The sequence below is a fragment of the Quercus lobata genome, chromosome 5 (genome assembly GCF_001633185.2).
Source record: "Quercus lobata isolate SW786 chromosome 5, ValleyOak3.0 Primary Assembly, whole genome shotgun sequence".
In the NCBI taxonomy this organism is placed as follows: domain Eukaryota; kingdom Viridiplantae; phylum Streptophyta; class Magnoliopsida; order Fagales; family Fagaceae; genus Quercus; species Quercus lobata.
Window position 1 is genome coordinate 25600090 of NC_044908.1, and position 21781 is coordinate 25621870.

Genomic DNA, 21781 nt, shown 5'->3' on the forward strand with positions numbered 1-21781 from the left:
TGTGTTGTCTATGTATTTGCATCTCTCTTCTCTTAATCTTTGCCATTTAATTTCTGCTGTGGTTGTGATTTTATTTGGTTTAGATTGTTTTATCAATTCTGTTTTAAGTTTATGTTCATATTCCACACATACATTGTTTGATAATAAGCTTGAATTGGTAATTTATAATTTTGGGTTCTAAACGTTCAAGGTGTTTTACACACTATTTGAACATTCAAACATCTTTTCAATAAGATTGATTCATTTCCTAATGTAAATGAATTATTTAACATGCCTCTTGAATCTGACATAACCACATAAATAAATAAATAAAAGGTTTTACCTTTAACCAAGTCAAATTTAAGGGTATTTAGAAACACTATACGACATACCACTTATCTTATTGTGATTGGAGTCTGCTTTCAAGTCCTTTTCCAAAAGCATTTTGCATCATCAAAAACCTACTTGATCTATTTAATAATATCACTTTAACAATACACCCTACATCCCTTATTCGAGTCTCTTACTGTTTTTTTTTTCCCCCCCTCTAAAGAGAGAGAGAGAAAAAAAAAAAAAGAAAGATAAATTGCAATCAGGAAGAGAATGTGAAAAAGACTAAAAGAGAGGGAGAAATTTTTTTGTAACATTTAAATTATTGGGAGTGAAATAAAATAAGTGTTTAAACTATAAATTTTGCTACAATGAACATTTATTTTTAGTGGTTAGTGTAACAAAATGTAATAATCTCAATCTCAAGTGTTGTATTAACTAGTGTGGGGTCTTTTTATTTTGTGCTTCACTAAAATGCAAAATAGGTAAAAGTTCTAGGTCAAAATTTGCGCTTGTAGGTAACAACTATAAATTCTCATTAAAAAATTAACATGACTATATATTTTGAAAATCTAACTGTTAGATTGCTTATTCTTTATATTTTTAACATGCAAATCAAATTTCGTTCAAAAGGGATAATTATTTACTAATTAATCAATAAATTTTCTTTTTATGCATAATTTAATATTACAAAAACTTGAAATTTAAAATTTTAGTTTATGACATAGTTATTGATATTTGATCTACTTCAAAATTTTCAAACATATATGTAATTAGAAAATACAATATAATTGTAGATTTATAAAAATTTCCATCCAATAAAATGATATAGGAGAGTTTGACTTTATTCAAGGTCATAAAACACCAAACAAGGTTTTGAATTTCATTTTGGATTGACAATTGGAATAGAATATTTTTGTATCAATGTGTTTCAGTACACCAATATATATACACACATATACATGATTTATATATTTATAACTTTATATTTCATTATATCCAACTAGCCTCTAAGCACATGCGCTGAGTGTGCTTGGGGGCTCTTCTATATTTTTAGATAAAAGTTAATAATTTGCATTTATTATAATTTTGAAATATATATTTTTATTTTTAAAGCAGTGTTGGGCTCATCACATATTTTGGCTCAATACACTAGAAATATTAGTGATGAGTTGTATTGGAGGAAGGATTCTTCACCCCCTATCCTAGAAGCCTTGTACATTCATTCTTAGGCTAAAGGCTTATAAGGCATGAGTGGGAGGCGTCTCTCCCCGATGTGGGATTGAACAAATCCTTGAGGTCTAAAGTTCAATGCCATTTCCAAATAGGACAATATCTTATTGGTGGCCGAGACGAAAATCCTCCCACATATATAATATAGATATAGAAATGTAAATTAACCAAAAAAAAATTTAAAATGTAATATGGGAATAAAATGATTCAAACGATCCCATCAAAATAAAAAATAAAAAAATTGATTCAATGATGAATTTTGAGTTTTAATTTTAAAAAAATCCAACATAATCCAAAATATCCCGCAGAATAAAACGAAATTTAGAGCGGGAACAGAAGAAGGGTAAGAGCATCCACATCAGGTAGTGGATAATCTTCTAAAATACAAAAATTCTTCTATTTTACACATTTTGGCCAAAAAAACACCCACATCAGTGGGTGTATAGTTGTAAATCATGTAAACATTTCCATGAGCTACAGTAACCGTGTAAATATACATGGTTACTGTAGCTCATTTATACATTACTTTATTATTTGTTTCTCTCTCCTCATCTCAATCTCTCCTTTAGCTTCTACTCTGACCTCTCTCTCTCTACGATCCCTCAGTCCAGCCTCCTCCATCAATCCACCAAAATTCTTTGCCGTTCGCCTAGCTTTCACTGCTAGCGTCACCATCGATCCATCACAGTGCTTCGCCATTCGCCCAATTTCTCTGCCAGCTTCACCGTCGATCTCGTTGTTTGATCAATGGGTTCGATCTCTCTGTCAAGCTTCATACTGCTTCACCATCGATAAATGGGTTCAATCAATGGGTTTGATCCATCACAGTGCTTCACCGTCGATCTCGTTGTTTAATTAATGGGTTCGATCTCTCTGTCAAGCTTCACAGTGCTTCACCGTCGATCAATGGGTTTGATCCATCACAGTGTTCACCGTCGATCAATGGGTTTGACCAATGGGTTTGATCCATCACAGTGTGATCCATCACAGTGCTTCACCGTTGATCTCATTGTTTGATCCGTGGGTTCGATCTTGTTGTTTGATGGTGGCTGTGTGGGATGTCTTGGTTCTGTGAGAGAGATGAGAATGGGGAAAAAATGAATATTTTATTAAATAAATGTGTATAATAGGTAAACTGATGTGAGAGTTTTGTAAAAATAGATGTGTAAAATAGAAAAAGTAGATTTTAGATGTGTAAATTTACAAAAAATTTGCATGAACGGATACAAATGCTCTAAGTGGACCGGATTAAGCACCGAACGTAATGAAATTTAAAACATTGGCACCAATTACAGATTTACCCTCACACGCGTATAGTATATATTATTTGTGGACCACTCTGTCTCATAACCCATTCCCTACAGGCCTTCACTCTACACACTTTCCTAATTAGTCCCAACTCCATTCACATCGGCCGGTTCCGATTAGGCCATTCTCTCCGGTTAGTCAGCGTTCAGGTCATACTAGCTTTTATATAATTCTATATTCATCTTTTACATAACATATATTTTTTTTAATTAATATTTTTGGATGATTACGAAGCTCATTGTTTGGTTTCATGGTCATTTTTCTCCAATTCATTGTTGAAAAACATGTGATTTCATTTGTGGCCAATTTTTGACTTCAGATGGTAACTGATATTTAGCTTCATAATGATTTTTTTTGGGGGGTTAGTTTCAGTTTTAGATAGGATTATCTTTTATTCCTAAAAGCTCTATAAAAGGGTTATGGATGGGTTGTATTTTGGAGGGACGATTGATTAATGAAATATCAATACGTTGGGTATTGAGGTGCTGATGCCTTGGTGCATTTGATCAGCTGGCAACCCCTAAATGTTGATTCTTAGGGTTATCTTTTTTTTGTTTTTTGGTTCTCATAATTTCTTCTGCATCAACTTCTTTCTCTGGTGTCCTATTAGGTCCTTTTCACGTATGGTGATTTGACAGGTGTTTTATGTTCAACATTTAGGGGCTCTATATTGAAATTGCTTTTTTGTTCACAAGTAACGGCCTACTACCAGAGATTTGTTGTATAATTTTTTTGTAAAAATGTTGTGGACATATCATTTTTATCTTTTGAAGCCATTGCAGCCTCCTTGTGTTGCTTTTGAACTTCCAAAAACTGCACTTGATGTTCCAGCTTCTTTGTTTATCTTGCTTCTTCTTCTTCTTCCTTTTTTGGTGGGGACCGTGGGGTGCTTTTTGTTTTATTTTTGGTTGATGACCATTCAAGGTTATGTTAGAGAAGCCATCCCCAAAGTTAGTTGAGGTTCCTAATTGCTGTTGTGATTCTAATCTTGTTGAGTTTTATTCTATAAGGAGGATTTAATTATCACTTGTCGTGAGATGTAAAAATTAAGATGGTAAAAAGGTGAAAAGTTAAAAAGGTAGTAAAAACATAAAAGGTTAATTCTTTTTTCCATGATAACATTTACATATTTTAACCAAGTGGTAACTACAATCTTTTTTTTTTTTTTTATTTGGTGATAGATATAATAAAATTTCAATTTATAATGTCCACTCCATTATGACTGTTCTTTATCATTATGCCAAAGTATTAATCAATTTTATTGGCAGATTTTGAACCATAATTAGTTTATTTAACTATAAGAAACTTTATTAATTAAGTTTATGGGAACCACTCTAATTAGAATGTTTATCTATTGCACCATACACAAATCTAAATTATAAAACGTGTTCGATGAAAAGACAATACGCTCAAAATCTTAATTTTCCCATGACTTTCTCTCTTTTGTCCCTCTCAAATAACAAAAAATTTAATACCACAAGAAATATATAATTTTTGCCACAACTATTCATGTGATTGATTGTGTGATTGGAGGTAAAAAGTAATGATCTCTAGTATATTAAAGTGATATATAATCAATCATAATTCACCACGTAAAAAACTGTGATTTATTTTTGTTTATGGTTTTAGAAGAACTCCTCTAATAATGTCATTTATTTATTCCGCTTTGGCCACACCCCTTCCTCTCTTTTTCTTGCAACTTGAGACCCCCCTTTTAACCCTATCCGGTACAACAACATTGTCCGGTTCCCACATGGCCATTATTTCCAGATTGTTAACGTTTCAGGTCATAGATTCATGTCATCTTATCTATGTATTTTGATCTTCTGATTTATTTTTTGTTTCTTTAATGTTATAATTTTGAATATCATTTCTTCTATGTATGTTTTCTACTTGTTTGTGTATGAAACTGAAAGTGTCGAATTTTCATTGCTGAACAAACAGGTAATTTGCTACAAATTTTAACCTTTTTATTTTAAGACAAAATCTTAGAGTAAAGTCAGTAATGGTTAGACGTTTAATTAATATATATAGTGAACAGATTCACAGGAAGTGATGACCACTGAATCAGACACAAAACGCAAAAAATACGCAGAGGTTGACAGGATCAGCAATCTACCGGACTTACTTCTCTGCCACATCCTTTCATTTCTCCCAACCAAACAATCCGTCGCCACGACAATATTGTCAACTAGGTGGAAGCCGCTCTGGACTATGGTTCCTGTTCTTGATTTTGAAGACATCAAAAGACAGAACCAAGACGATGTTGCTGAGTCTAATGATGGTATGACCTTCACACATTTTGTATGGAGAGTTTATGCTCTCCGCAAACCCATACATGTGAAGAAATTAAAACTCCAATTCCACAACCGTTCTGTTGTGGATCCAATCTATGTCCGTACATGGATTTCTTATGCAATAGGGCATCACCTCGAAGAACTCAGACTCTACCTCTTAGGTAATCTTAGCCAACCAATTGAGTTGCCTCAAAGTTTTTATAATTCCGAGTCACTGAAGGTTTTGAGACTGGATGGTGAAGTCCTTCTCAATTGTCCTTCATTCGTTCATTTTCCGAATCTCAAGCATCTTTTTCTTGGATTTGGAATCAAGTATGCAAATGATGACTGTTTTCGTAGGCTCATAAGTTGTTCTTCTCACTTAAAAAACTTGTTTGTCTTCAGTGATCCCAAAGATAAGAATGTTAGATTCAAGCTTGATATAAATGCACCCATTCTTAAGTATCTTTTTCTCTGGGGTCGAGATTGCCAAGATTATTTGCTTGAAAACGTGACTAATGTTGTTAAAGCGTACATTTATTTACTTGGACACCGGCAAAATGATGAGCATGAAAATTACGGTCACTGCATACTCAAGCTTCTCAGAGCGATCCCTAATGTTCAAACTTTGACATTGCATTTCACCAAGGTGCTTTCTTCGTTTCCACTTGTAGTAATTCTTAGTTCGTTCCTCAATTTCATGCGAAATTAGTTAGTTTATGCTAGTTTTGTTTTGACTGTTTGTTTGTTTTTTTTTTTTTCCTCAAATTGTTGTGTTGATGCTGGTTTGTTTTAATTTTAAATTGTTAAATCATTATTATAGATGAATACAATAATAATTTCCACTGCCAGCCAAATTTTTGAGTTTCATACAACTTATTGCTTTCTCTTTTTTTAAAATCAATAAGTCTAGTGATACCAATTTTTTCAAGAAGGTTGAAATTGCATGCTGTGATTGATAAACAATAAATGGCAGGTCCATTTGAAGGTAAAATTGCTCCAATTATAAATCTATATCTCAGCATGCTGTGAAATAGGATGTAAAAAAAATTATATCCCTAACATTTCATTATTATTATTTTTTGTATTTTTTTTTTAAAACTAAAATTGTACTTTTATCAGGTTTATTTTCTAGGCCTAGTAAGTAGTAACCCTGTGCTTAAGGTACACCAAATGCATCTAAACTCCTATAGCTTACTATGATACATTTGGGGCAATCAAATCCTAATCCTTTCTTGCCCTATCTAATTATTAATGCTTTCTTGTGCTATATGTAATAATGTTATTGTGTTTATAATGTTCTTGTGCAGGGTCTTAGCTTTGCTTTTACATATGATATTCCAAAATTTAATAATCTGAGATTGTTGGAACTTAGAGTTAGTTGCTGCGAATGGCAGCTACTACCAAAATTCCTCGAAAGTGCTCCTAATCTTGAGAATCTTTTTCTTAAAAAGGTAAGTTTGTTTTTAAAGATTATTTCAGTTAATCTTCTCTTAGGCTTGACTTTTCATAAACTGGTGGATATCTTTTATTCAGGTAAATACTGAAGGACCACATGAGTCATGCTGGACAGAGCCACCACATGTTCCTAAATGTCTAACATCACACCTTCAGAGTTTTTATTTTTTAGGATTTAGAAGCTTGGATCATGAGCTGGAACTCGTAAAATATATTCTAAACAATGCGAAAGTCTTGAAAACAATGGGAATACAAACTGGCTTATCGGATTTTGAGGAAAACTTTCTTATTCTCAAGAAGTTGCCAGAGTTTCCAAGGTGCTCTTTGACATGTCGACTTGAATTTTCAACAGTATACCCTCCCTCTCTTTCTCTCTCTCTTACTGTATCTGACTCTAGTCAACCATCTTTATTATTGGGATCTTCTAAGGAAACAATGGCACAATATCCTCCAAGCAATCGCTCCCCTGATACCAAATCTGGACTTTGACAACCACCATTACTATTAGAGCTCTCGGAGGAATAATCACTCTCTTTTATAATTGATTGTATATGTTTATAATTCTCTTATATAGATATATATATATATATATATATTTTTTTTTTTAATATCTGAGATGGAAATCCTACTCCACCTTAATCTTAGAATATGTGTGTGAACTCTCTTCTAGAAACTTAAACCCTGTTTCTCGGCCCCCAACCCCCTTCCCCCACCCCACAAGAATTTAAACTTGTAAAGTGAGCATCACATCAAAAGTACGTGACTGTGCAGTTGTGTATATGTTTATAATTCTGACTATGTAGAGATATAAGACATTTTGTACCATAACAGGAGAGGTACTCACATTATATATGTAAGGAAATATACAATAATTTCCCTCAGTTATTTGATTTCTTACATATTTATGCTATTGTTTATTTGACCCCTAGTCATTACATCTGAGTCTTTGACAACTGAAAAATGAAGTAAGAAATAGAGTAAGGATTCCTAAATAACATTGTTTCCTTCTGGCATTTAGGCCATCCTCAATTTGCCTGTGGTGTTGTTTTCTTCTTGCCACTATTAATTTTGAGGGATTCCTCTCTTTTGTGATTTTCAAGAATTGAAAGAAGTGATATTTTGTTTATGACAATCAACTTGTAATATGGTTTCTTCTTGGCTTTCTTGATATCTGTTTTGTTGATGGTTAGGATCAGCTCAATAATTGACATAAAATCTTTACTCTCAATCGCCTCATGCCCCTCAAATGCTTACATTCACGTGTAAAATAAATGCTCTGCGATATGCTTTTTCAAATATTTAACTTCTTATTAATCAACTTTACTAGTAATGCTCTTATTTTTTTTAACAGAAGTAATGCTTTTATTAATAGTTCATTTTTGTTGCAACAGGCTGATGATCTAGTGAGCAAATTCCTTTGGTATTTTAAACTTTAATTTCATGTTTTCTTAATTTAGCGCATCTTTAAATCGGCGACCTTGTAATATGAAAATGTTAGGTTTTACCTTCCATATTACCATATTCCTGGATTATTTATATTATACTTTCGTTTCTTGTTAAAAAGCTTTTTTTTCCCTCTCCTTTTATGTGTGTACGCTTCATTTAAATTCTGTTTTTGTTGCTGGTGGTGCTGATTGGTTTACATTTTATGAAGAAATGCAGTCCAAAATTTGTGAGGATATACCTATGTAGACATTAAAATTTTATGATGTATGATGTATTCACAACCTTCTAATTGATCATGATCAAATATTTGTGATTAAATTAATTATCAATTGATGATGTGTTAATAGTGAATCAACAAATGAAATTAAGCCAAATACCAAGTTTTTGAGTTACCATGACTCACATAAAAATGACACGTGTCCAAGCCACGTGGTGGCATCAAATAAAGAGAGTCATGTGATAACATCAAAATAAAAAATGTAGATGGAATATTCTTATTAAATGCAAGATCAAAATTAAATTCAAAATTTGTAATTAACTCTCAATAAATGGTGAGGGAAAATTCCAAATTAAAGACCAATGAGTTGTCTATAAATAGAGGTTTCTCATATGAGAAAAGCTACTGAAACTTAGAGAGAAAGGCCTACTGACGCTGCCAAAAAATAGAGTCATCTCTAAGTCCAAAAGAGCACTCTTGCTCTATCAAAATCAAGGCTCATTCCTACTTCTTCAAATCAAACTATGGATTTTCCTTCACGTTCCTTTTCATTTAGTTTAGCATGAAGCCAACGACCCTCGATGTTAAATCAAATACATCCAATTACACATCCAACTTGGAGACATCAAATCATGACTCAAGATCAAGCTTTATAGCCCTTTGGACAGGGACGGACCCAGGTACAAGGCTAAGGGGGCCCGGGCCCCCCCTGGGCCCAAAAAAAAAAATTTTTAGCAAGTAATATTTTTCCAAAAAAAAAAAAAAAGGGACTTGGGCCCCCTAATATTTTTGCTCCGGCCCCCCTTCCCCTAGCCCATTATCCAGCATGAACCCCCCTTCCCCTAGCCCATTATCCGGCATGAACCCCCTCCCAGCCCATCATCCGCCCAGCTTAGAGCCCATCATCCGGCCAGCTCAGATCAGAGCCTATAACCCATGTCAATCCACAACAAAAAAAAAAAAAAAAAAAAAAAAAAAAAGGGAAAAAATCTCAGCCCTCAGCAGTTCAAAACCAAACGGAGAAAGCAAAAACCAAAGGAAAAAAAAGAAAAAAAAAAAAAAAAAAAAGAAAGGAAAGTGAGAGACCACCGAGAGGCGAGAGCTACGACTACGAGCCAGACGGAGAGAGACAGAAACACAGCGCGCCAGCGCCGCAGGCCCGCAGCGGTGTCGCCGTGACGCCGTGAGTCCGTGACGGAGAGAGACAGAGAGCGAGACGAGAGCGAGAAGTGCGAAGTGCGAACCAGACCCACGCCGGCGAGAGCGAGATCCACTTGCCGCCGCTGCCGCCGGTTGCCGTTTCCCGATCTGCCCAGCCCATCTTCGAGTCTTCACAGAATCACAGCCCACAGAATCACAGGTATTTACTCTAACTCTTATCTTTTCCTTCAAATTTCAAAATCTTGTGAATCTGTGATCTGAGAATCAAAGAAACTGTGCTTGTGGTTGTGGTGTTTTGAGTGTTTCTTGTTTGTGTTTTTACTGAGGAACTGAAGTTACTGAATTGATTTGGTGCTTGTGCTGCGGCTGAACTAGACTGAGCTGTTTGTGTTTTTTTTTTTTTTTTTTTTTTGGGTTTTGGCTTTGTGACTCTGTGTTTGTGGCTTTTGCTGCTGTCTTGCATTATATAGATAAAAGAGATAAATAGAGAGAGTAGAGATTGTAGTGAATTAGTGATAGTCTTTTTTCTTTGTTGACCACTTGACTGGTAGTTGGACATTAGTTCGACAAAATAATAGGGAATAGGGAAAAGTGGAGTTGCTGTTGGGCAAAGGCAAGTGACAGGGGAGAAAAAAAAAAACAAAAAAAAGGTAAAGTTAAGAAAAGTTTTTGTTAGTAGTGCTTGGTTGTCTGTAGTGGGATTCATTGGATATTTGGGTTAGTGGGTCAGAATTAGAAAGATGAAGATAAGAGACAACACAAAGATAAAAAAAACATAAAAGATATAAATAAAGAAAGAGACAACACAGAGACATCACATAAATAAAGGCAATTTAAACACAAAGACATTAAAAGCAGACCAAAGACAAAAAGAAAAAAAAAATCATATAATATAAGAAATTATCACACAAATTTTAAAAAATAACGGTAATTCTTATATAATTTTTATTTTATTTGTAGATCATGAAAAAATCAACTACAATGCTTGATTTTTTCAAAAGAAAAGGTTCAACTTCAAATTCTTCTGAAGTCGACGTGGAATTGCCAACAACTAATGTTGCTATTCCAATTCCGGAAAATGCGGATGTTCCAATCTCTCAAACACAATTTCAAAGAATTGACCTTGATTCTTTGGATTATGATCCCGGAACACGCAAACAAATATGGGAATATCATGTTAATCAACGTGATGAAATTCGACGGGCTTACATTAAAAAAGGTCTGCACCAACCTCCTCTAGAGACATTCAAAAAAAGTGGAAAGCACAATCGTAGCTTTCAAGCTTCTTGGTATAGAAATAATTCAAAATGGCTTGAATATTCTCCTACAACAGATGCAGCTTATTGTCTACCTTGCTTTGTCTTTCATAATCCGAATGTGATTGTGGGACAAAATACATTTATTGTTGGTGGATTTAGAAATTGGAAAAAGGTTGGGGGCAAAGATTGTTCTTTTCAAGTTCATATAGGAAAAGATCCTAACTCAGCTCATAGAGTTGCTGAGCAAATGTGTAAGGATTTGATGAACCAATCACAGCATTTGCAAAGGGTAGTTGATCATTTCACTACTGAACAAATTGCAAATAATCGGTTGCAATTGAAGGCCACAATTTTTATTGTGCGATATCTTGCCTTTCAAGCTATAGCTTTTAGAGGTCGAGATGAAAGTTTTAGTTCATTAAATCGTGGGAACTTCCATGAATCATTGGGTATTGTGACTTTTTGGAATGAGAAGGTTGCTGAAATAATAGAAAAAGCTCCAAAAAATGCAACTTACACATCACCTAGGATTCAAAAGGAAATTCTACATGTTTTCTCAGCCAAAGTGAAGAAGGCCATTCGGGAAGAAATTGGTGATACAAAGTTCTGCATAATGGTTGATGAAGCTCGTGATGAGTCCATGAAAGAGCAAATGGCTGTGGTGTTTAGATATGTTGATGCAGAAGGCTTTGTGAAAGAACGCTTTTTTGGGCTTATTCATGTTGTTGACACTGCAGCTTTGACTCTAAAGAATGGGATATATTCTTTGTTATCTCAATATTGCTTAGATATACAAAATATTCGAGGGCAAGGATATCATGGAGCAAGCAACATGCGAGGTATGTGGAATGGATTACAAGCTTTGATTTTGAATGATTGCCCATATGCTTACTATATCCATTGTTTTGCACATTGCTTACAATTGGCATTAGTAAAAGCATCAAAACAAGTTGTTCCCATTAGTCATTTTTTTCTTACATTGCTTTTTCTGATCAAAATTGTTAGTGCTTCTTGCAAGCGCAATGAGCAATTGAAAGTTGCCAATGCTAATGAAATAGCACGTTTGATTGATCTTGAAGAGCTTGAGACTGGAAGTGGACTTAATCAAATTGGCACTTTACAACGACCTGGAGAAACACGTTGGAGTTCACATTTTAGATCAGTTTCTAGCTTATTAAGGATGTTTAGTTCAACTGTTGAAGTTTTACAAAATATAATTGATGGTGCAATTGATGGAGAAAATCGGGCAGAAGGAGAGTCAGCTTATGAAGGTTTAACTTCATTTGAATTTGTTTTCATCTTGCATCTTGAGAAGGAAACTATGGAGATCACTGATAAACTTTGTCAAGCTTTGCAAAGCCAATCTCAAGACATTTTAAATGCTATGCATTTAGTTTCATCTACTAAAGCACTTATCCAAAAATTTAGAGATGATGGATGGGATGACTTACTCACCACTGTGATATCATTTTGTGAGAAGCATCGCATTGATGTCCTGGATATGAATGCTCGTTATGTTGCGAGGCGAGGTCGAGCTCGTAATCAACCAGATAACGTTACAAATGAGCATCATTATCGAGTAAATATTTTTTATGCTACAATAGATTCTCAACTATAGGAACTAAATTATCGGTTTAATGAAGATGCAATGGAGTTGCTTAGGCTTAGCTCAGCTTTAGAACCTCGAGAGGCATTAAAATCTTTCAGAATTAGTGATCTTTGTTTGTTGGTAAAGAATTTCTATCCACAAGATTTCACAGATTATGACAAACAAGTGTTGGAGAAGGAGCTTTATCATTTTGAGCATAATGTACTCCAAGATCCAGAGTTCAAAAAATTGAAAAGTTTATCTGAGTTGTCTCAATGGTTAGTGAGAACTGGAAATTCAGAACACTACAAACTTGTTTATAGAATGGTGATACTTGTGCTTACTCTTCCAGTTTCTACTGCTACTACAGAGCGAGCATTTTCAGCTATGAAACTTGTCAAAACTGAACTTCGAAACAAAATGGAAGATGACTTTTTGAATGACTCTTTGATGTTATACATTGAAAAGGATATAGCTTCGACATTTAGTTTGGATTCAATAGTAGATGATTTTGAAGATTTGAAAGAGCGTCGAGTTCCCTTTTCATAGATGATTGTATAAAGAAACAATAGTGTTTCGCATTTTTTGTTTTTGTTAGTAGATTGTATCTTAATATATTAAGAAACAATGATTTTTGGGTATTTGTCTTGGTTGATAGTTTATTAATATTATATGGATGTGTATTTGAAAAATTTTTTTTTTGCTTATCTCTGGCCCCCCCCCCCCGGCTTAAAATCCTGCGTTCGTCCCTGCCTTTGGATCATAAAATGCCATGGTGATCAAATTAGATTTTATCATATTCTTTCATTATAAAGAGTCATACAGATAATTTTACTTGCTTTTAATATAAATAAATATAAATTGATCATTTATTATGCTATTTCATGATTGTGAAATTTAGCCTTACAAAATTTGTGTACAAATTTCTGGCACGCCCAATTGGACCTTTCTACCTCTCATCTCTTTTTCCATCCTAGAAATCTTCAAGTCTCCAATCTACCAAGATCAATAGCTTCAAAGAAGTCTCACATGCCCAAGAATGTTACAAAAAGTTTTGGAGGATAAACAAGCAACAATACTTCCACAAGTCCCATAACTCAAAACAAAGTCAAGGTAATGAGACTTTTCACAGCACAAGAGGTCGTTGGGAAAGCTCATATGACCAAGCTCACCAATGCTCTGAATCAACCAAAGACAATCATCTCTTTAAGCACTCTAGGGGCAAGAAAACATATCTTCACAGAGGCAGGAGATTCAACATTCATTCTAGAGAACTTAATGTTAGGGAAAAAAAATTTTCCTACTCTGCATCAGAGGCTGAGTCAAGCACTGCTTTGTTGTTGGGTTCTTCCCCAAGATCCCCTCAAGAAGTCAACTCCTTCTCAAAAAACTCATCTTATACGATAGCAATCTCAACCATGATGACAAAGATTGCAACCGTTGATAAAAAGATTGCTGAAATGGGGTGTGACATCGCTAAACTTACCAAGACCGTGGAGGAGAAAGACCTTCAAATCGCCACCTTAATGAACAAGCTTTGAGGTTCAGAAACAAGGGGAGTCTAAGCTAGCAATGGCCAATCTTTAACTCATCAGCATACATTGCAAGGGGCTCATAAATTTTTTCCAAAGAAGGCTGACAACCAACAAGAAAGCTCCACCTTTATCACTTCTCTATCACTCCGGCAATTGTAAGACATGATAGCGAATACTATTCGAGCTCAATATGGTGGTGCACCTTAGAGTTCTCTTATGTACTCAAAGCTATACACAAAGAGGGTTGACAACTTACGAATGCCTGCAAGTTATCAACCTCCCAAGTTTCAATAGTTTGACGGGACAGGGAATTCCAAACAAAACATTGTCCACTTCGTCGAAACTTGTTACTTACAATGCTGGCACAGAAGGAAATCTCCTTGTGAAACAATTTGTTCGCTCCCTTCGAGGGAATGCCTTCAATTTGTACACCAAGCTTGAGCCTGAATTCATTGACAGTTGGGAGCAAATGGAAAGAGAGCTTCTGAATCACTATGTGAGAGACCGCGCCCCTGGCCCCTTTTTAGGATGTTGGGCCAAACCCACGTGAATGGGTGGAGCCGTGTTATTACCTCTCAAAATGGAGGTTCAACTAGTTATATTTCCCCCTTTAGATTAAAAGTTTTACAATGGAGTTGCCACTTATTTAATTAGTGGGATAAATAAGAAAACCAAAATTGAAAAAATTGTCATTTTATTAATTTTCAATTGAATTTACATTGATCATAGGAAAATTACATGGCTTTGGTCCTAGATACAATCTAAGATAAAGTACATAACTTTGTTTCCTAATTACAATCTAAAAATTGAAAATTACAAGTATAAACATTGGTCTATCAACCCTTGATTTAAGTTCAGAGGCTATGTTATAAGGTGAGAAGGTATTAGGCACCCATCTTACCCGGTGAAACCGGTCTTCTAGACTATGGTGACTAACATTCATATCACATCATCCAATATGTTATCCATTAATTTGCATCTTGAATTCATTGTGTGTGCATGTGATAAATCTTAATTCCATTTATTAAGCATTTCATTTGGATTGAAAAATAAATTCTAGTGAATATGTGTGGAAGGTGATGTCCTAGATTCAAGGATTTAAAAGAATTATTAAACAAACATGTTTTTCATATTTTTTATGTGAATTTAAGATTAAAATTAGTGTTATGCATGAACATGTGATGAACAACCAAGAACATGTGAAGAACAAATAAGAATAACGAAGAACATTCAAACATTTTCAAGGGAATTTAAATAATTACTATCATGCTTTAATTTTAAACTCTCATCATGGCAACATGAAAAAACAATTAGGGAAAGGGATTATACCTTCATACAAGATCCATATGGTGGAGGAGGAGACTTTTGAGGGAGGTCCTAAGGTGGAGGAAAAGAAGAGTTAGGAGAGGAAGAATGAGTCTCACTTAATACCTTGAGTCTCAAGAAGACCAAGATATGACAAGACTAAACTTTCTAGAACTCAAGAGAGGAGAAGAGAGGGAGTTTTTATGTGCCTTGAAATGAAGGAGAAGGGGAGTTTATATATTAGTGGTGAAAGAAATATGAATAGAAGACCATTTAATGAGGGTTGACAAATAATCATGAACCTAAACCTCATTCTAGCCTTGGGGAAAATCAAATGCATTAAATGTAGAGATTAGTGGGAGTGAGGAGCAAGCCAAAATTCGGTTTTCTCGTAGCTGTTGTAACAGCCTATAGAGGCAATTTCAAAAAATCATATCTAACTCAATTCTGATTGGAATTATCTCGTTATTGTGCTCAAATTGAAGCCCCGAATGTTTAGTTTCCAGGAAAATTAACCTCATTCACAGATTCAAAATATTCTGAGAGATATCAACGAAATTGTGAGCAGAGGTCATTTGTTAGAAAACAATTTCAGCACAATTAACATTAATATGTCCCAAATTAGTTTCCAATTAATATTAATAGGCTCCAATCACTCCCATTTCAGACCTAATTAGTTCCAAATTTACACTAATTGAAAGATAATTATACAAATTACTTATTAAATGATTAATGTTTAACTATCTAGTTAATTAGGTGTGTGTAACCCTACCATAAAATGTAGTCCTAACCAATCAAATTATGACACATCATCGATCTTAAATTTATTATACTTATAACCAATTGAAATCAATTATTCATAATCACATATAGTCGAACTCAATTTGTGATAGTGCATCTTGGCCATTAAAACTTGATTTAATGATAACTTTCAATTTGATGGTCTGATTAGGGTTTATGATCAGTCGATTTGATCGTTACAACATCAAAATCATTTTGGTGAAATGAGATTAAAAATCTAGTGACCAAAATCAAGATGCATATTTCCAAGGTGAAATTACCTTTTTATCCTCCATGTGAGGTTAAATGTGAGTTGCAAAATAGGGTGTCAACACACTATCACAATACCCGTCACACAGTGAGCATGATGAAACTAACAAATGTGAGGCAATTGGAAGAATGAACTTGTCGTCAACTACATTAACCATTAGTGTTCCCTAAGGGCCTATTTGGATTGGGAGGGGGGGAGTGAAGGAGAGGGGAGTAGAGTTAACTAAAAATAGACTCATTTTCAACCATCTTTACTCTACTCCCCCTCCCTTACCCTTAATCCAGATGAACCATAAACCTTGATTGCAAAGATCTCATTTCAGAAGCGTTTGGGGTACGTGGGAATGTTGCATCCAAGGTATGCATTGTGGATTACTTTACAACCTCCAGGAGATCAAAACTTGCATCTTTTAAAAAAATTGTCTCATTAATATCCCAATCCACGCACTACACTTTTTGTATTTAAGTAGAAATTAATTTTAAAAATAACATAAGTGCCTTTACATGTTGATCTTGAATTTTTAGTCACGGCCTTCGGTATGATATATTAAGACCACCATTTGTTGTCACAGAGAACTTCTTTAGCATGATGTATATTTCTTATTATAATCTGGTTTTGCGTTGGTCAGAGCATAAAATTCTGTAAGCCAAATTTAAAATCCATGATACCAAAGAGCCTTCGCTGTGTTAATTTGTGATTGAAATTTATACTAAGCCAAAAATGTGTGTTAGTGTAGAGTCCATAGAAGACTTATAATTATAAAATTTAAATTTGTGAAAAGTTAGATATGTCACCTTTTTTTTTTTTTTTTTTGAGAAACAGATAAGTCACTTTTTTTTTTTTTTTTTTTTTTGAGGAATAACATAACTTGTTTTATTAAGTAGAACCGGCTATGTCAACCAATACAACATAAGATAAAAGTGGTGGAACATCCTCCATCCACACTGTAAAATCCAAAACACAAATAGCTTGACGAGCTAACTTGTGAGTAACATTATTACCCTCTCTCTTAACATGAGAGTAGTGTAATTCATTAAAAAAATTAGCCTTATATCTAATCTCATCCAATACTAGACCCACGACAAATAGGAGTTGAGTATCATCAACCAGAGCCTTCACTAACACAAACAAATCGGCCCCAAGGATGGCATGTTGGAACCCCAGTTCTGATGCAAACTGAATTGCTATTGTGACCGCCATTGCCTCGATTTCCAGAGGGTTGTATGCTTGAGGAATTTGTTTAGAAAGTGAGCCTAATACCATGCCTTCGCTGTCACGAATGACCACCCCGATGCCTGCTCTGTTTTCCTTTATGAACCTGGCCCCGTCACAGTTGATTTTCACCATTCCATGAGCTAGTGGCTTCCACTTCTGCGCCGAGGAAAAGGCAATCTGAGTAGATAGAGAGTGCGGATTTACTGCTATAAATTCTTGAAGTTGTTCCTTTGCTAGTTGGGTGATTAAGTGTGGACTGCAGCTAGGTTTATTTAGTCGGACCTGGTTTCTTTGTGTCTAGATATACCATATCGTGACCGAGAAAAGCTCCAAGTGGTGTTGGTGTTTGATCAACCATGATAGCAACTCTTTGAAAGTGAGGAACTTGGCTGAATTCCGACAATTCCACAAGGTCAAGTCCCCCCAAACTACATCCAATTCACCACACGACCACAACGCATGGAGGGCAGATTCGTTAGCATAGGAGCATTGATCACAAAGTGGATTCCCAATAATGGTTTAGCGCACCAAATTTTCCTTTGTGGGTAGTGAGTTTCGGCAAGCCCTCCATATGAAGTTTTTTTTTTTTTTTGTTTGGTACCTACAAAGACCAAATACCTCTCCATAACTCCCTACCCTCCAGCAACCGAGTAGAAGCTTCAATAGTTTCTTCCTCCTACTTCAAGAACTGGTACCCCAACTTGCTTGTATATGACCCAGTTTGAGTGAAGGGCCAAAATAGTCAGTCCTTCACCCCTTGTTGTGGTAGCGGAATGGACTTGATTATTTCTGCCTCCTCAGGAGTGAAAATCCCAACAATGACTGAATGGTTCCAATAGTGTGTCGCTTCATCTATCAATATTTCAACCCTTGCATCTACCATGGAATCAATGATGGGAGAAGTTACTTGGGTTAGATGTTTCTATGGCAGCCATGTACTCTGCCAAATGTGCACTGGCCTCCCATTTCCCACCCTCCACCTACACCCTCTAAGTAATACATCTCGTCCATGTAAGATACTTCTCCAAGCATAGGACCCTGTGGATGAATTTTTTGCCTCCATTATAGAACAATTTGGGAAGAACCAGGCTTTGAAGAATTTATATAATAGTGAGTCTGAATTTTACAAGAGCCTCAAAGCATGTTTCTCCAATAAAGAGTTATTAAACATTGCTAGGTCCCTAAAGCCCATAACCCCCTCCATTTTTGATTTTGTCATTTCCTCCCATTTCAACCAATGAATTTTTCTTCTAACTCCTCTTTGACCCCACCAGAATTTTTTCACCATTGATTCAATCTCATGGCAAAGTCCCAGAGAATTTTAAAGCACCCCATTGCATATGTTGGGATTGCCTGAATGACTACCTTGATCAAGACCTCCCGTCCTGCTTGAGTGAAAAGCTTTCCTTCCCATCCTTGTAATTTCCTCCAAACTTTCTTCTTGATGAAATTGAAACTCTCCTTCTTTTTCCTTCCAACTAGAGATGGCAGTCCAAGGTATTTATCATAATGTACAATCTCTTGTAAACCCAAAGCCTCCTTGATCTCAACCTTAGTGCCTTCCGGAGTGGATTTACTAAAGAAGATGGTTGTTTTGTTTTTGTTCACCTTTTGGCCTAAACCCTCCTCATAAATCTCCAAGATCTTCATAATTTTTCTGCACACCTCAATGGTTGCCCTGTAAAAAAGAAGACTATCGTCTACAAACAATAAGTGTGTTAGTTGAGGCCCATTCCAGCTAATGGATATCCCTTTTAGCTCCCCCACTCTTATAGCTTGTTGTATAAGTCCATGAAAACAGTCTGTGCACAACAAAAAGAGAAAGGGAGAAAGTGTATCCCCTTGTCTAATCCCTCTGGTGGGTTGGATAAGACCTTGGGGTTCACCATTGACTAAGATAGAATATGTCACTATTTTTATGCACACCATAGTTAAGCCAATCCACTTCTCACTGAACCCTATTTTTCTCATAACATTCTCCAAATACACCCACTCCACCTGGTCATAGGCTTTGCTCATGTCAAGTTTCACAGCTATGTAGCCTATTTTTCCTGATCTCGTATTATTCATATAGTGAAGTGACTCATAAGCAACAAGGATTTTATCCGTTATCAACCTACGTTTTGTAAAGGTTGATTGGTGTTCAGAAATGATACTTGGTAAAATTTTCTTTAATCTATTGGCCAACACTTTAGAGAAAATTTTATACAAGATATTACATAAACTGATGTGGTGATAATCACTAACACTTTCAAGGTTTTCTTATTTTTGGGATAAGGGTGATAAAAGTGTGGTTTAATGGATGTGGGATAGTACCTGAGTTGAGCCAAGATAAAATTGAATTTGTTACATCAGCATCTACCACTCCCCAAAAATGCTGAAAGAACAGAGGTGGCATGCCATCAGGACCCAGGGCTTTAAGAGGTGCCATCTGTTTCAAGGCTTCCTCTACTTTGTGTTGGGAAATTTAAACCCCAGTTGATAGAATTAACAAATTTTAAACCTAAGTTGTTAATTAGATTTATTATGAACAAAACTTGTTAAAACAAACAAACATCAATATCATGTCAAAATCATGCAGCGGAAAAATAAATAAAACAAGATATGATGACCCAGGAAAATCAATGAAACAAACTAGTTTCACAGTAAAAAACTTGGGGTGAAATCTTCCTGAAAAGTAATTCACTATAGTAAAGAGAAGTTTCAGATCTAGTACAAAACCTTTGTCCCTAGACTTTACAATTCTCATAGATGAACTCACAGTAGAAACCTTCTACTGCTTCAGAACCTTTGAACTCTTCAATATATGAACGCCACCCTTTTTACATGGATCCCAGTACGTGACTAACCAATGATGCACAGCTCCAGTACGTGACTAACACACCAACTAGAGGAAGATGTTGGCTGCAAAGTTCTTTACTTCATCAACAATGAATCAAGAAGCACTTGGTTACAAAACCCTAAGGCACAAAGACGTAGTAGCTTCTTTCAGATAGAATAAGGCATCGGTCACCTTTTTCATATGTTCTCCTTGTATTCTCTTATGTGACGGCCTCTGAAATAGGCTTTATATATGTCTAGGGTTGTGAGAAAAGAAACCCTACACATACATGTCAGCATGGGCTGAAAATGAGATTTGGAAATCTGAATTTCGTAATTCTCGATTGATCGAGGAGGTGTCGTGCAGGTGTCGAGGGGATAGAAATTTGATTGGTCGATCGACCTACCTTGAGGTAGAGAAGAGCTCCCTATAATAGTTTACCAAAACCAATGATATCTCATCTAATTCTACTCTCCATGTGTTGTTCTCATCCATAATTCCCCAAATTATGTTTTTCCTATGTCTCTTATAGCCCGACAATGGAAAAACTTTGTGTTGTTGTCACCATTTTTTAACCAAAGTGTACGTGATCTTTGGCTCCACATTCTTGCTTCCCTATCTAGTAGAATAATGATCTCCTCTTTTAATTCTCATATCTAACCATTCTGCCCAGTTACAATAGTAGCAAATTCGGCCTCCACCAAGAGAGCTTTTATTTTATTATTATTATTATTATTATTATTATTATTTTTTTAACTCCTTCCTAACATTTCCAAAAATGTTGTTATTCCACCATGCAAGGTCCCTATCACAAATCCCCACCCTCCTTAGTATGTCACTGTCACAATGCCCCCACGGAATAGGAAGACCAAGATGCTTCAACCATTTCTGCACAGCGTTCATCTAATAGCCACATTTCCTCAAACCTGAAGATTCTTTTTTTAGGGAGAGGATCCAAACCCAACAAGTTGATCAAAAGTGGGCAATGTTCTGAGGAAGTACTTTGTAGGTGTTGAACAATCGAACCCGGGAATTTCATAAACCAAGAGTCATTGGCCAAACCTAGGTCAAGTCATTCCCAAATTGAATGTCTATCCTCAAAATGTTTGCTCCAAGTGAAACGGTTGCCCACAAATCTGAGGTCCAAAAGCCCACATTCATCAATAACATCTCTAAAGAGTTACATTTGCCTATGTTGTCTGATAGCCCCACCTAATTTCTCCTCCTACCTAGTGAGTTCATTGAAGTCACCTGCACATAGCCATGGTGTTTGTGGATGGCAGTTTAAAGCTCTCAAACTATCCCATGCTTCAATTCTCTTTGATGTATCTGGCTCCCCATAAAATACAGTGAATCTCCACTCATGTTCAGAACCCCTGTCAATCCAAGTGTCAATGTAGTATTGTGAAGAATCGATCACCTCCAATATCACTGTTGCTTTCCAAAAAAGAACAAGACCACCTTCACGGCCTTCCTTAGGTACTACCCATTTGTGTTCATAGTCAATACTTCGTTGCACTGTATGAAGCCTTGCTTCGTCTGCTAATGTTTTGGTTAAAAACACGACAGAAGGGTCTTTTGCTCGGATCATATCTCCAA

At 35.5% G+C, this 21781-nt stretch overlaps 3 protein-coding genes across 4 annotated transcripts; 2 read left to right on the forward strand and 1 right to left on the reverse strand.

Moving 5' to 3' along the window:
- Positions 1 to 2900: 2900 nt before the first annotated feature.
- On the forward strand, positions 2901 to 7117 carry LOC115989400 (F-box/FBD/LRR-repeat protein At4g26340-like). Of its 2 annotated transcripts, none has more exons than XM_031113074.1 (4): positions 2901 to 2983; positions 4892 to 5775; positions 6437 to 6580; positions 6663 to 7117. In XM_031113074.1, the coding sequence occupies exons 2-4, from the start codon at positions 4906 to 4908 to the stop codon at positions 7071 to 7073; spliced, it is 1425 nt and encodes a 474-aa protein (XP_030968934.1). In that variant the 5' UTR covers positions 2901 to 2983; positions 4892 to 4905; the 3' UTR covers positions 7074 to 7117. The 2 variants fall into 2 exon arrangements, with proteins under 2 accessions (XP_030968934.1, XP_030968933.1); XM_031113073.1 differs by having other exon boundaries at positions 2910 to 2999.
- A 1692-nt stretch (positions 7118 to 8809) lies between these two features.
- Positions 8810 to 14340, forward strand: LOC115990251. The gene is made up of 4 exons (XM_031114099.1): positions 8810 to 8927; positions 10415 to 11938; positions 12311 to 12756; positions 14098 to 14340. Exons 1-4 carry the CDS (start codon positions 8810 to 8812, stop codon positions 14338 to 14340), a joined length of 2331 nt encoding a protein of 776 aa, XP_030969959.1.
- A 2682-nt stretch (positions 14341 to 17022) lies between these two features.
- LOC115990252 lies at positions 17023 to 17493 on the reverse strand. Its single transcript, XM_031114100.1, has one exon. It carries the CDS (start codon positions 17491 to 17493, stop codon positions 17023 to 17025), a length of 471 nt encoding a protein of 156 aa, XP_030969960.1.
- Between the last annotated feature and the right edge of the window lie 4288 nt (positions 17494 to 21781).